The following is a 14,975-nucleotide window of genomic DNA, read 5'->3' as shown; positions in this document are numbered from 1 at the left end:
GGGAGGTCTGTTGTAAAAGTGACTGGGGCCTGTCAGAAGAGTAGCCGGAAGACTGTTTAGTGGGGGGAGGGGGGGGCCGGGCCTTCGTAATAGTGGCAGTGTAAGGGCTGTCCAAAAAGTGACGTCCGGTGTGGGTGCAAGGAAGCAGCATCCGTGCCAGTCTATGCCAGTCTGTTCATGCCAGTCAGGAGTGTGGCAGGAGGTAGTCGAGGAAGTGGCTGAAGATTGTCCTAAGGGAACGTGGAGATTGTTCTGGAAGGAGTCTGGGTATCTGGAGAAGAGCATCACTGAAAGGGGGGCGGGCGGGGGCTGCTTGTGGAGTAGGTTCAGTTGCACCGAGTGTAAAAGGGAACCAGGTAACTAAAGTTACCGTGACTGAGAAGGTAGACCCTGTTCAGGGATGTGCGACCCCCGGGAGGGAGCGGGTTTATCAGCCGACCCTTCACTGGCAGCCAGTGACAGCTCGAGGCTCCCCTGGTACTGCCCAGACGGAGCCTGTAACTGGTCCCAGACCGTCCCACGGCGCAGTGTGAGCGGATGAAACGCCTGCCCGGAGCCCCCTCGCCTTTCATCTGCCCATCGGGCCGCCAGGTGAAGCAGCGCCTCTCCTTTGTGCTGCGCCGATAAAGCAGGCCCGGGGCTTCCAGGCGCCCCTCTCCCTGATTTACACCGCTCCAGGGGCTCCCGGCTCCCCGGGGGCGCTTTCATCATCTCCACCATTTGCAGCGTTTTAAGAGCCCGTGATGGGGGCGAGTAAGCCCGCGTTAATCCTTCCTGAGAGCTTGGCTAAGTCCTCGGGTCCTCAATAAATGTCTGTGCCTGACGGGCACTCCTCTCCCCGCAGAGGCGGGGGGCTGCCTGTGTACCCCCTTACCCTCGGCTCCGTGCTCCCCCAGCTCCTTCTGGGGCTGGAGACTGGCCAGAGGTCTCAGCCCCTGCAGTGTGCGAGTGGGCTTTCTGCCAAGAGGAGCTTCTCACTGTCAGTCATAAAGGCTTCAGTCCTCTCCAACAGCAACAAATGAAACCTATAATTGTGTGTGGTTGTTACACCCCCCCCCCCCCCCCCCCCCCGACACACACACACACTTTTTCCCAGCACTTAAATCCAAAGATATCTTGGCCCCCACTCCCAGGCAGAGTACCTTTCTGGGTGAGGAATGTGGTGGGGGGGGGGGGGGGGGTCAACATGTTCATAGACCTGCTTTCCGTCATATTACAAAGCCCTGGTGCTCCGTTTCAAAGCTTTACCAAAATGCCCCCCACCATAGGAGACTTCTAGATATGTGCATAAAGTGAGTGAGTGCATACAGTGAGTGAGTGCATACTGACTGGTTCTCGGTGGTACGGGCATCTCACCTTCCGGATGCGCAGGGCTTTAAATGGGATGAAAAAAAAACTGGCGGGTGTCTCACGGGGGCGTGGCCGATGTAATTAAGGGCGTGGCTTAAAACACATCAGTGTTTGGCACAGAGTGCCGCCGACTGGTGTTTAGCTGCTTCTTCCCCTCACTACATCCAGCTATATAATACAAGTAACATTACACCTACAAGCCGGGACTGTTGGCTTTGTCAATGGTTGTTAGTTACATATGTTAAATAAGCACAAGCAATTAATTATTTGTATAAAATATTTGACATTTTTCAGTTCTGAATCGATGAGACTGTGAAAGAACTCTAACAAGTCTCTGAAGTTACATCAAAGGCAGTACAGGATGGCTCTGCTGCAGAGTTAAGATGTTCTTCTTCACCCCGAATGAGAGCAACACGGGCGGGGGGAGGGGGGGCCGGGGGGAGCACCAAGAGAGAGAGCAACACGGAGTGCGGAGGGGTGGGAGAAAAGGACATGAGAGCGACAGAAGCACACCTGTGAAAGAGCAACAGGAGACGTGGGCGGATGGGCTGGGCATACAAGTTAGATGGAAAACACATGCACTATTATGGAGTACTTGACCAAAAAAGAAAACAAAGTTATCAGTGCAAGGACACAAGTCAGGCAATCTGAATATGGTAAAGAGCCTTCATTTTAGGGGTGGGACAAACACAAGATGGACAGGCTTGGACAAGCAGAAACGGAATAATAAGGAAGCAACTTGGAGTGACTTTAAGGCCAATGGATGGTAAACTGTGGGCAGGCTGTAACCCCCTGTAAGTCCTTGGATAAGCCCACAATAGGTCTTGGCAACGAGGAAGATTGCGCCGTCTGTTGGCGAGACCTAAAAAGAGTTGTAATTAGTGAGGACTTTGGGGGTGTTAAATACATTATTGTATTTCTGCAATAGTTTCAAGAGACGGGGGGCACATCACAGCAGATGCTTCATGAAAGAAGGTGTCATAAAACAAACATTTATCGGGAGGCAGACTTGTTAGATGGCCTCCTCGACAAAGGAGCTAAATGCAGGGTTAACGCTAAATATTAGGAAAAATAATTCAGGGGGGCGGGGGTGCTGGAGCAAAGACAGACCTGGAGTCTGTTCAGCTGCCAGTTCAAGAAATCAGAGGGCGTCTCCTCCTCTAGTGGCATAAATAATGTCTGCTGTACAGCGCCTAGAGGCAATATCACTGTATTAGTGCGCTATATAAATACACTGAACTGCCACGTTTGCCACATTTCGTCTGCACGCCGGGCGGGGTTGTTTGCGGTGCTTTTTAAATAAGATAAAATGCTGCTGTGTGTGCGTCCGTCGGGGATGCCCCTACCAGTCCTCGTCCAGACGTCCGAGTGAAAGTCTCCACAGCACGTGGGGGCCCCGGTGGTCTGCCGCCTCCCCAGTCCTGGGGTCCAGTCCTTGGAGGTGCCCCTGCTGCAGCTAGGACAAGCTGGTTATTGTGCCCTGTTTGTTGATGTCTCGCCTCCACGCGCCTAGAAGCTGCTGCTGGGCGCCCGGCGCTTGCTGTGCCAGTGGGCGCCAGCCGGTGGTCTGGGGGGTGTAAGCGGACACCCCATCTGTCTGCGAGGCGCCTCTGCAGACGGGCCCGTGGGTGGACAGTGGCCCTTGCTTTAGTAACCCCTGACCCCTGCGGCCAGACAGGCCCTGCCTTTGAACTCTCTGCAGTCCTGCATCCCTGCAGAGCATCCCTCGCCGCGGGGGGGGCGCCGGGGTTGGAAAGCCGATACGCCCCCCCCTTAGTGATGTGCCCATCATCCGAGGGGGAGCCGGGCGGAGGGCCAATGAGTGTTTATGTTTACATGGAAGGTCAGAGGTCACGTGGAGAGTGCCCTCTGAGAATGTATGGCGCCCTCCACACGAGACTGCAGCGGCCAGGCAGTGTTCTGGGCTATATGGAGCGGTCTGGAGTAGGGTGAGGGTCATGGGGATAAATCCAGGATTTGTAAAGCACTGCAGATCACTCGCAGGGGTCTCAAGGCGCTGCGTTGTAGGCACGGGGAGATTAAGTGATTGCTCAGGATCACAGGATGTTGAGCCGACGCCGAGACTCGAACGTGGACCCCCAGGTAGCTTAGGCCGTTTTACGCCACACCCTCTCCCCCAAAAATAAGTACCGTCCACCTACATTTCTTTCTGAAGTGCAGCGGATTAGCCCATCCTTAGGGAGGTGGATAATGTGGGGTGGGACCGGAAGTCGAAAGTCTGTGTTTGGCGCTCGTTCATCATGAGAGTCCGAGACCCTAAAGATTCCTGTGATCCTGGGCAAATCACATTATCTCTATTTGCCTGTATAAAAAAAAATGAACGTGTCCTTGTGTAATGTAACTAGTGCTCATGTAAAGCGCTCCAATCCATTCGGGCCGTGCTCACGCTATATAAAACTGCACAAAAGAAAAAAAGAGACTGAATGTGGCAGAGAAGCTGGAGAAAGACAAGATGAGATGTGCCATTCATAGTGACAGTCACCATACTGGCATCTGTTGTTCTGCCCTTAGGTTTATCATTTAGCATTTTAATGTCTGCAGTCTTCTACATTTCCTTTCGTCAGTAGCCACAAATAACATTGTCTTCCAAAATTGACGGTGTGAATAGTCTTCGGTTGTCATCCCTCGGAACACCTGTAGGCGGCTCCATTTGCAGTGCTCCAAGATTCACCCAACCCCAGCTGGCATGGGTTTAATCTACCGAGCAGGATGGGTTGATGTGAGGCACTGCTATGTACGGGATGGAAGCGACTCCAGGGGGCTTTGCACAGCCACGGTGTGTTTCCTTTCCGTCAGCATTACGGGGTCCTAACCCATTTTCATTACAACCGCTAACAAAGCAAGTAGGTCTCGTGTTTGGTGCTGACCTTTTGGCTTTACCAATGCTTGTTTTGTTTGTGATTGATTGATTTTATATAGAACTTTTATTTAAAAAAAAGTCTTCAAATAGCTGACCTTACATGCACGATCGTAAGTGCACATGCACGGGTGGTGATCTTCAAATGGTTTTTCTAGTAAAATTTTCCTAATACCATAAAAACAAGCATTTGCAATGCAAACGGTCTCGCGTTTGCATGAGCTCGAGCAATTAGCATTGTAAACTCCTAACCGGACGTTTCTTGCCACATACCGTATTTATCGGCGTATAACACGCACCGGCGTATAACACTCACCTCATTTTAAGAGGAAATTTCAGAAAAAAAACCCATTACATTTTATCGGCGTATAACACGCACACATCATTTGCCCCCTATTTTCAGGGAGAAAAAGTGCGTGTTATACGCCGATAAATACGGTAAATTGAAAATGAAAGTAAAACAGTTTCACATAACTAACTGGACTTTTCTTGCCACATAAACTGAAAAATAAAAGTTTACCATAAGTGTGCTGATGGCTGCCATTAGTGCAAAGCAGACACACAAACTGAAATAACAGTTCACTCCTGGTGAAACCTACTGGCAAAAGTGCAATTCTCCATGTAACTGGCAAAAGTGCAATTATACATGTAACCGGCAAAAGTGCAATTAACTATGTAACGGGGTCGATGTCATGCAAAGCACTCGACTTTTGCCAAGCAAGATCGCGCTGTGAAAAAATAGAAAAAGTAGTCCAGAAACCGGATGGAAAACAGCAAGCCTCGTATGTTTTCAGTACTTGGTCGCTGCGTTCGAGGAGGGCTAACCACTGGAAAAGGCATGCCGTATGCATGCCTTCCACTAATGAAAGGAGGCAGATTTTAAAAGCCAAGCCCACGAACCAATGAAAGACACTGACGTGACATGGTAGTGGTTTGAAGCCCAAAGAGAGATAACAACACGGAACTGAGCGATTTGTGCTCGCCCGTGAAAATAGTGAAGAGTGCCCTGCACAGATATAAAGATACATGATGGCCCAGGAGCATTGTTGAGAGAGCTGCCAGGCTCTCACCAAAGGAAAAAAATAAGTTAACAAGCATTTGCAATGCAATAGGTCTTGCATTTGCTCGAGTTAGGGATATTGGTGTTGTAATTTCCTAACTGGACTTTTCTTGTCACATAAATTAAAAATGAAAAGTGAAACAGTTTACCTACAAAAGCCGATTCAGTGTCATGGCCCCCATGAGTGCGAAGGAGAGATACAAAAGGAAAAAGAACTTCGCTCAGAGTCAAACATATTAGCAAAAGTGCTATAATCCATCTAACAGGGTCGGTGTCCAAGGTGGTAACATAACTGGGAAAAACGTAAAGCATTTACCAATGACGACAAAGGATGTTTGAAAGGTAAGCCCTTGATCGAGTGCTAGTAATGAGTGTGGTTAAAAGCCCAGAAGACTTACAACAGGTCAAATCGCTTGCGTGCTCGACCTAAAAAGCACGCTGTAGACCAGTTGTCCCTAACAGAGAATAAGCCTACTTTCACACCACATATGGAATGAGACCACACTGGAGTTCTTCCAATTAGTGAGAATTAATTTGCAGACCAGAGTCAGCATTGTCTAGAAGAAATTCATCTGCATCATTTTTTAGGAGAAATTTTAGGAGAATTAATGAGTTGGGTTAATACCCAGGGTACTTTTAATAGACTGAATGATGTTATCCCAGTAATGTTGTAATGTGGGACAATAAAATAGCATGGGAGCCAGGTCGCCTCTCTGAACGCCACAATTCCAGTAGGCAAGTACTTTCCTGAGGTTAAGTGTATATATTTTTTCAGGGGTCCAGTATGATCTGTGAATGAGCATGTACTTAGTTTGGGAAACCATAGCAGATATCTTATTAGAGAATGGGGATTCGTAGATATATTTCCGGTCAAATTTTAAATCACTTTCTGTTGGTTCTGCCTCCCATTTTTGCTCATTTTTCGAGCGAGCGGTGGAAGATTTTGGTTAGAGTAGCTCATATGCTTTGAAAACAGTTCTTTGAAACCCAACTTTATTCAGGTTATAGATAAGGCTTGGAAGTGAAGGTTCATTTTTTAACGCTGGAATTTTTGATAGTTGAACCTTGAGATTTAGGAATTTATAGAAGTCGAGGTTATCCAATTGGAAACATGCATGCAGATGTGAGCAGGGGAGTGGGACAGTGCCAGGTCAATTCCTTTCTCTAACCAATCAGGCCACATTACTGCCTGTCCATCAATTTTAATTTTGGAACTAAACTATATGGCTGACAGGTTGGAGTCACAGATCTTTTTTTTTTTTTTTTTTTGGTAGGGGAGTGGTAGTCCATTCTTAGCATACCCTTTTTAGTATTATTTATGATGGATTTAGAGGGGGGGATTGTAGTTGCCCTTCGCTAGGTATGCAACAATGGGTTTGCCACCTAGTAATCATTTTCAACATTAATCTAGACTGGTAGGTAGTGCAACCCATCAAGAAACCAATAAGTGCTTTGTTTGAACAAATGCTATTTGGTAATTTATAATGTTAGGTAAGCCTTCAGCACCTTTATCTTTGGAGAGTCGAAGTTTTTTGAGTGAGATTCTTGACTTTTTGGCTTGCCCTAGGAATTTGCTGAAGTCATTGTTTATTTTAGCTAAGAAATTACCAGATAATATCATGGGGAACATACTGCTTAGATAATTAACCGCAGGTGTGGTCATCATTATGAGGGGTTCTGCTGTTCCCCCACCACGAAAGGAATTTAGGTGACCATTCATCGAGGAGTATGCAGATCTTCTTAAGGATGCACTCTTCGTTATGTTTCTGTGTGGAGATGAAATCATGAAGAATTCTATCCCTATGTACTTAATACATCCTGTTTGCCAAGCAAGGCCCGAATTACCTAGAATTTCTTTTATTGCCAATGTTATTCAGAAGTTTAACCTCAGACTTCACTTCATTAAGCGTACAGCCGAAAACCTATGCAAATCCTTGGATCAAAGTCATTAAAGCGGGCAGTGGAAGTCCTGGCATTTTTAGTGGTAATTAAAATATTGTCAGCATAGGCTGCTATTTTTATATCATGGTGTTACTGATGGATACTCCTGATATCCTCGCATCTTCCTGTAAGCGATGGGGACATGGTTCTATTGCTAGAAGAAAAAGAAGAGGTTAGACAACAGCCTTCTCTAGTTCCTTCCTTCAGGGAGAATGTATTAGAGATGGACCCTTTGGCTCTAACTCTGGCTACCGGATTGTGATAGAGTGCCATTATCCTCCGTATTAAAGATTTCCCTAAGTTAAATTTCTTAAGGACCGACTTTAAGGAGTGCCAATCTACCGTATCAAACACTTTTTCAATGTCTAAGGTGATTGCTACTGTAGGGGTGCATGGCTTTCTCAATAACATGGCAAAGTAACCATGTATTATCGCTGGAAATTCAGTTTTTTAAAAATCCAACTTGTGAGGAATGGATGAGTTTAGATATGTATTTTTAAATTCTGGCGGAGAGTATCATGGCATATATTTAGCAGTCTAGGTTAAGCAATGAGATTGGCCTGTAATTGTTTGGAAGCATAGTGTTTTTTCCTTCTTTGGGAATGAGTTATGATGGCCTCCGCAGGGGTGCCTTTAATTTGTCACATGCTGGCGAAGTGTGTATAAAGTTTTAAAAGTGGTAGGATGAGTCCGGTGGAGAAGGATTTAAAGAAGTGTGCTGTATACCGTCTGGGCCTTTTTTGATAGCACAGGCTATTTTGTCTTAGGTTATCGGGCCATTAATCAGCTTCACTTCTTCTTCTGTTAGTTTGAGTAAGTTGGCTTTGTCCAGGATGTGCCCATTTCATGTGATGCATTGAAGTGTTGTTTGTATAAAGGCCCTGGTAAAAGGTTTTGAAAATATCAGCGATATTATCTGGGTTAGTGTGGATGAGACCTTTGGCGTCTTTAATTGCGTTTATGGAGTATCTTTGTAATTTGTGTGTTAAGTATGTTGCTGGTGTTTTGCCCACTTCGTTCGCTTTGTATAGTCTGATGCTTTTTGTCTGTTGACCCATATGCCTGCTCTAGCGCTTGCAGTTTTTTTGTATTCATAGTTTTTCTTTACAATCTCATTATGTGTTTGTTTTTAGAGGTGATATGTTGCTTCTCTAATTCGCTGATTTGTTTCTCGATCTCCATTAGCTTGCTGTTGGCCTCCTTGTTCATAGTAGATCTGATTTTAATAGCACAGGCTTTAAGTGGCTTTAAGTGCCTCCCATATAGTGGGGTCGAAGGAGTCATTTACTTTGTTTTATTTGAGGATGTTCCTAAGGGATCCTTCAATAATTTGCACATTATGTTGCTCCTTGAGTATTTCGTCATTAAACCTTCAATGCATATGTTTAGTGTCCTGCGAGTGTCTGTGATTGACAGTAATGCATGAGTGGTTGGAAATCACTGTTGGTTCGATTGCGGTTTGGTTAACCCTTCTAACGGAGTGTCCTGATATTAGTAAGTAATCTGTTTGGGAGTATGAGTTGTGCGGGTCTGATTAGAAGGGTTAGTCCCATCTGGCTTTTGTCTTCTCCAAGTGTCTATTAGATTGTGTCTAGAACAGAAGTTCTTTGGAGCTTCATTACTTTTGCTAGGACGGTATGTACAGTGTTAGTTTCTGTCTAGAGTTTGGTCCATTGGGAGATTGCTGTCTCCTGGAAAGACAATCGTGGCGTTATCTACAGTTGCTTTACATTGGGCCGTCAGTCGTTGGTGCATAGACGTTGACCACAAAGAAGACGGTGTTGTTTTTGCTAAGTTTTCAGATAATCCACCTCCCTTGGTTGTCAGAAAGGTTAGATATCAAATCTGTATTTGATTACTTAGAGATCAAGGTTAGGACGCCATTTTTATACCCAACTGCGGGGAGCACGCTATGTCGCTGAAATATTTGTGTTTGAAAGAGGAGCTTTGTGTGAAGTCAACCTTGGTTTATTGGAGTAGGAGAATACCCCCTCTTAGTTTGAATTGGTAGTCAATGTTTTTCCTTTTTTTTTTTTTTTTTTTTAAGACGGTGATTTACCCCTTTAACATTTAGTGATTTTTTTTTTTTTTTTTTTTTTTTTATGTTCTGCTTAGAGTTCGCAACAAGTGTGGGTCTTAGATTTCGAAGCTCCTTTGCGGGGCATGTTGGTTTTGGTTACAACGTTGGCATGTTGTTTGAAAGTAAGAGGGAGAAAGTAAGTGTATAATGTGATTTACTTAGTAATTTGTGACGGTAAGAGTTTGTGTTGTAATGGATATGAATGTTGGCCCACATAATGCCCCTCGTTTTGCGAGGGTGTATCGACACATGAGTACTGTTATAGCCGTTGTGGTGTGGGATGTACACTCGTAAGAGATAAGATTCCTTTTCAAAAGTATAGTTACAAAGTAATAGCAGTAAAGGGAAACAATACAAAATCAATTGTAAGTAACACAAAATTAGCAAACAAACCCACCGGTTTATCAATCCCGCCCCAGCCCCTCAAAGTGTACAACAGGAATAGTGAGGAGCCAGTATTATGAATGAAACAGCAGAAGATAAATACTACTGTTGTCAACCTAGTTGATTTGAATTTGGAGATTGAAACCCTTTCCTTGTTAGTTTCAGACTCGGTGAGGCTGATGGCCCTGGGGCGTGAGTCCCCCGGTACTAACCTTCGCCTTCTCTTTCCAGGCCCGCTGGTTCTGGCAGGGATACTTCAGCTCTATGAAGGCCATCGCCTTGGCCACCCTCCAGATCATCAACGACCGCATCTACCCATACGCTGCCCGGTCTTACGAGGAGTGGAATGACCCCCCGGCTGTGGTAAGTCTTCCCCCAAACAGTGGAAAGTATCCTGAGTATTTGCACTCACCAGTTTTAGCATTATTGGTGATGCAGGGGTCATTAGTACAGAGGAAATATTCACTTGTTGTTTTATACAAATACTGTCATCTCACAAAGGTTGTTTATTACGGTGCTTGGTCAAGAATCTTTTTTTTATGCTTAAAATGCATCTGTCGAGACTTTCTAGACTAGATACTCAGTGGTATGACCAGTGGTGCTCCCCCCCCCCCCCCCCCCCCCACACCAGCCGCAGAAGCTGTAAACCTTTCTCAAGGAAGGGACAATAAACTGTTTATTCTCCCTTCCTTGTGAAAGGGGTGGGGCCGTGGGGTGATGAGCAGTGAGGGGAGTGCACTGTGCATTCCCCTCACTGCACATGAATGTTTGACCAGCTGTCTCGGGCTGGCCAAACACACATGCGCCGTACGCTCTCTCCAGCCCGGCAACACAGTTGCACAGGCTCCCTGTCTGCCTCGAGCGGCATCAGGATTGGCCACAGGGCATGCTGGGAGCCTGTGCCTGCACTGGAGGACGGAAGAGAGGAGCGGTGTGGCGAGAAGCGGTGGGGAGGTAAGTTGATATATTTGTAATTGTTTTAATTAAAATTCCTTAATTCCTTTCCGCCACTCTGAAATTCGAGTGCCAGTGAGTTTAAGCATCGAACTCAAGCTCAAAAAGAAGAGTCTGAACTACACAGTGCTTAGAATACTGCCTTGCGATTGAGGCGCTGCACAGACAAATCTGACATGTTATCAACGAAAATATTGCTTCTTATTTCATAGAGCCGTTGACATAAAATGAATAAGTGTCAATGATTTGGTGGTCTGGTAGACCTTTGGATCAGTGAAGTGTTGAAATAAACACTGAATTGCCTGTTGACAGTCACCACTGAACATAAAACAGATGCTGACGTTCATGAATCAGTGGTTGGCATTGTTGTCGCTGTTATTTCCTTGTTCGATGGCTTTCCTTTATTTTCTTGTGTGTCCCTCCCCTGCCTTTTGACCGTCGGTCCCCTGAAGCTCTCTCCCAGCCTTGTGATTGGATGACTTGTATCCTTTAGGGAACTACATTTTTCTTTGTTTTTCTGCACTCCACAAGAGTTCATGTTTCTAGCTCTTTCCTTAGTGTGGTGCATCTGCCCTTCCCTCAAATACACTCTGTGCTGCTCTCCTTTGCCTCCACTTCCTGTTCCCTTCCTGTGCTGCTTTCCTGTTAAATGTCTGCCCGCACCCTTTTTAGGCCCTGCCACTCCTCCCTCCTGGCCTAAAGCTCGCTGAGACTCCAGCCCCCACACTGTCCACTTCCCCTTGCTTCAACATACCCAAGCCCCCCACCCACTCCTTCATGGTTCCCCCACCCCTCATTATTATTGCATTTTTTAAAAACTTTTTGGGAGGGCCCGGCAGGTCCCATGTGCCGCTGGGCCATTCAGCTTTAAGATTTAGTCATTTTGTGCAAGTGAACATCTATATATTTTTTTTGTTTTCGCACCTAGTGGCGTTCACATGATGTCTTTACCCACAGTGCGTCACTTTACTGCAGCCTTCTTTCTTTTTTCTTTTTTTTTTTTGGCCAGTGCTGATCTACTTCAGAAAGAGTTGGCAATGCAAAGAGGTCACAAAGGCGAGACCTATTGTTGATTGTTAATAGTGCGCAAGAATGAACAGGACTCCTAAATATTTAGTTGTAAATAACGTGACCTCTCAGTTGAATTTTACACAAGTTTTTTTGTTTGTTTTTTACTTCTTTTTATCAACTGAAAAAAGAGCCATTGCATCTTGAAACATGTGACCATTAATAACCCCTCTTTGAAGAGTGAACCGGAGTGGGGAGTGTGAACAGTGTAATATCACATTCAACAGCATAGACAAACACCCCCCTGTTAACAGACTGTAAATGAGCAATCCCCCCCTTGCCAAGCCCCCCTGCAGTCGAGCACCCACTAGATCAGTCCTTAGCCCTGTAGTCCCCCCATCCATCCCAGATTTTGCACCACTTTTCAGGACACCCCCTACTTTCATATATTTTTCACAAGTTTTTGCACTGCAGAGCTGGTAACCATTTCTTTTGAACAGAAAAACTGTGGAAAGGCTCTGATACATTCACTGACATGCTGAGGGCGCTAGGATACATAAAATTGAATCAATGGTATAGAGGAAGCTAAAAATAATTTGATTTGCAGACTTATACCCTCGTTTTCTTCCTTATTACGTCTATCCCATTCCTCATCTTCCTCACGGACTATACGAAATGATTTGAAGGAGTAAAGCGATTGTACTCATCCCATGCATGAATCAATATGTACCTAAGCAGATGCGTACCATGTGTAGGAATGACATTCTGGTGGCAGGGTCAATTCAGTGTTGTAAAATACTCCTTTCTTTTGGTATAATTGATGAAAAATAAAGTTGTGAAACCGTAAAAGATGTAATAGTAACTTGAAGAAAAGCGTTAGTTGAGAAGCGCTCTCTGAATATGGGATTATCTTAGAAATTGTTTCTAGAAAGGATGGAGAGTCCTGCTGTGGAGATGCAGCTGCAGCTGCAGTTCTGAAGTTCTGGGTCCAGCCCGGTGCAGCTGTTGGCATTGACTGGCTGCATCTCATGCTGCTGCCCCTACAGGTCTTTCTCTTCCTTTGATTTAATTTGAGACATTCATTTAATTAGGAATCCACATTGATTTATAGCTTTTCCCTTTACACATGAGACAAAAGTTCTGAAATTAATTCTTTAGGTGGGATACTGATGTTCCAAAAATGGAAATTAAAGATACTGTGCATGTAGGAGTTTTTGAGATGTTCTCAACATGCCAAGAGTTGATTGTTATTAAAGTGAACTCGTCAACACGTAGTACCCCCAGTCATTGTTCCACCACCCCTGCACCCCCCCCCCCCCCCCCCCCACACGCCCCTAGCCCTGCCCCAAACTGGCCTCCTTTGTCACTTGCTGAGATGATAGGCCTCCAGCCCCAGAGCAGGACCACTCGCTTGCTTCATTCTGGCCAAAGTCCTGGTCTGGGACTTCGACTGGGTGACATGCCCTCTGGCACCTTGAAGTCAAGTCTAGCCCTGAAGATACTTCACACGGTTTTCTGTGCTTCTGAGACAAACTGTTCAGTGAGGACTTTGCAGAATGTGCTCCTAGCAAGAACTGCATTTCCTGACACGTTTTGTCCTGCTTAACCCACTGTCCTCTGCTCCTTAGAACCAGGATTTCTTCAAATGGAATTTCTTCCAATGGAAATTAGTTCTTGATCTCTCATGTGATGAATGGACTCTGCATATTTTGACCTCGTGCTATAGTCAGTCATCCACACTCCAGGGACTTTATTACATATCAATCAATCAGAGTGTTTGTAAAGCGCACTACTCACCTGTGAGGGTCTCAAGGCGCTTAGGGGAGGGAGAGGCTGCTACTGCTTGAACAGCCATGCCATGAGATGTCTCCTGAAGGTCCTGTGTCTGACGCAGGTGGGTGGGAAGAGTGTTCCACGTCTTGGCGGCGAGGTGGGAGAACGATCTGCCACTGGCGGTCGTTCTGTGGATGCGTGGGATGGTGGCGAGGGCAAGGTCGGCGGAGAAAAGCTGTCGGGTGTAGAAGGAGAGCCGTCTGTTGAGGTATTCTGGTCCGGTGTTGTGCAGTGCCTTGTGAGCATGGGTGAGGAGTTTGAACATGATTCTCTTTTTGACAGGGAGCCAGTGTAGGTCTCTCAGGTGGTCTGTGATGTGGCAGTGGCGGGGGATGTCCAGGATGAGGCGTGCAGAGGCGTTCTGTATGCGTTGCAGTCTTTTCTGGAGCTTGGCTGTGGTTCCTGCGTAGAGGGCATTGCCGTTGTCCAATTTGCTGCTTACGAGGGCTTGGGTGACCGTCCTTCTGGTTTCTGTGGGATCCATTTGTAGATCTTCCGAAGCATGCGGAGGGTGTTGAAGCAGGAGGAGGAGATGGCGTTGACTTGCTGGGTCATTCATATAAACTGCTTGTGGAGTGCAACAAATGTGTGCACCCACTTTCTGTGCCCCCCATGGCACTTGGTATTACAGAAATGGTTGCAGGTGCTTGCATGATCCGTTCAGTAACACAGATGGTGCTGGCACACATGTGGCATTGGCGTTAGCCTAAGGAGGCATTTCATCATGTACATGGAGGGAGGTGTGGCCCCATGCAAATGAGAGAAACACTTTACCTCTGGGTCCGTGCTTTTTTATGGACATAGACACAAAGGCTGTCAGGAGGTACACTGTGCGACTGGAAGAGATGGCAGGCAGTCAATGCTCCCCTCTTGGGCATGGAAAGGGGGCCCATGGATCACTCCCCCATCAGACATGACCCTGCAGTCGTGTGTAGTCCCTCACTGCACCCGCCTGCAAGGGGGTCTCGTCTCACTTGAAAGTGCAGGCTGAATGCCATGCGCACTGCGAGGGACGAACCAGGTGCTTCGATCAACCGGTGCATCTTTCACTAATATGCTGCCGAAGGTCGTAGGTGACCTGGGAGCAGCGCATTATCAGTAAAATGGCACCCTGTCCCTGTTTGCGCCAGTGTGCTATCGTAAAAGTACACTGCGGCCCAAACAGGGACAGTGGCGCCTTATGGTGATATGGCCCCAAATTGGCTTTATTGAACCGTGTAACTCAAAGCTGCTCATTGGTTGGTGCACCTGTTTTGGTGAATTATACCAACTTTTAACAGCGATGCTTGTGTTCTGTTTTGTTTATTATCTAGATATAAGTTGTGACTTCTCAGGGGGAATTTTGTACTTTTAGAGCTTTCCTATCCTGACTTTCAATCCACCTGTCACAACATCTTCTCTTTAAACCAGGTGCGATTAACATATTTAATATCAGTAATGAAGAAGTTCGTCTTCAGCCGGTGTTTGTGTACTTGAGCTGAGTAGCT

At 46.2% G+C, this 14,975-nt stretch overlaps 1 protein-coding gene across 1 annotated transcript in view; it reads left to right on the top strand.

The window, feature by feature from the left end:
- EXT2 (exostosin glycosyltransferase 2) overlaps nt 1-14,975 on the top strand; it is a 324,143-nt gene that overhangs the window by 178,800 nt on the left and 130,368 nt on the right. Inside the window, exon 8 of the mRNA XM_069221798.1 lies at nt 9,925-10,056. Within this exon, the coding sequence (XP_069077899.1) occupies nt 9,925-10,056 (132 nt within the window). The remainder of the gene's footprint in view (nt 1-9,924; nt 10,057-14,975) is intronic.

This window comes from Pleurodeles waltl, chromosome 3_1 (genome assembly GCF_031143425.1).
Source record: "Pleurodeles waltl isolate 20211129_DDA chromosome 3_1, aPleWal1.hap1.20221129, whole genome shotgun sequence".
Taxonomy (NCBI): Eukaryota; Metazoa; Chordata; class Amphibia; order Caudata; family Salamandridae; genus Pleurodeles; species Pleurodeles waltl.
Note: the sequence above shows the minus strand (reverse complement) of the source record. Positions and strands in the feature narration are given on the sequence as shown.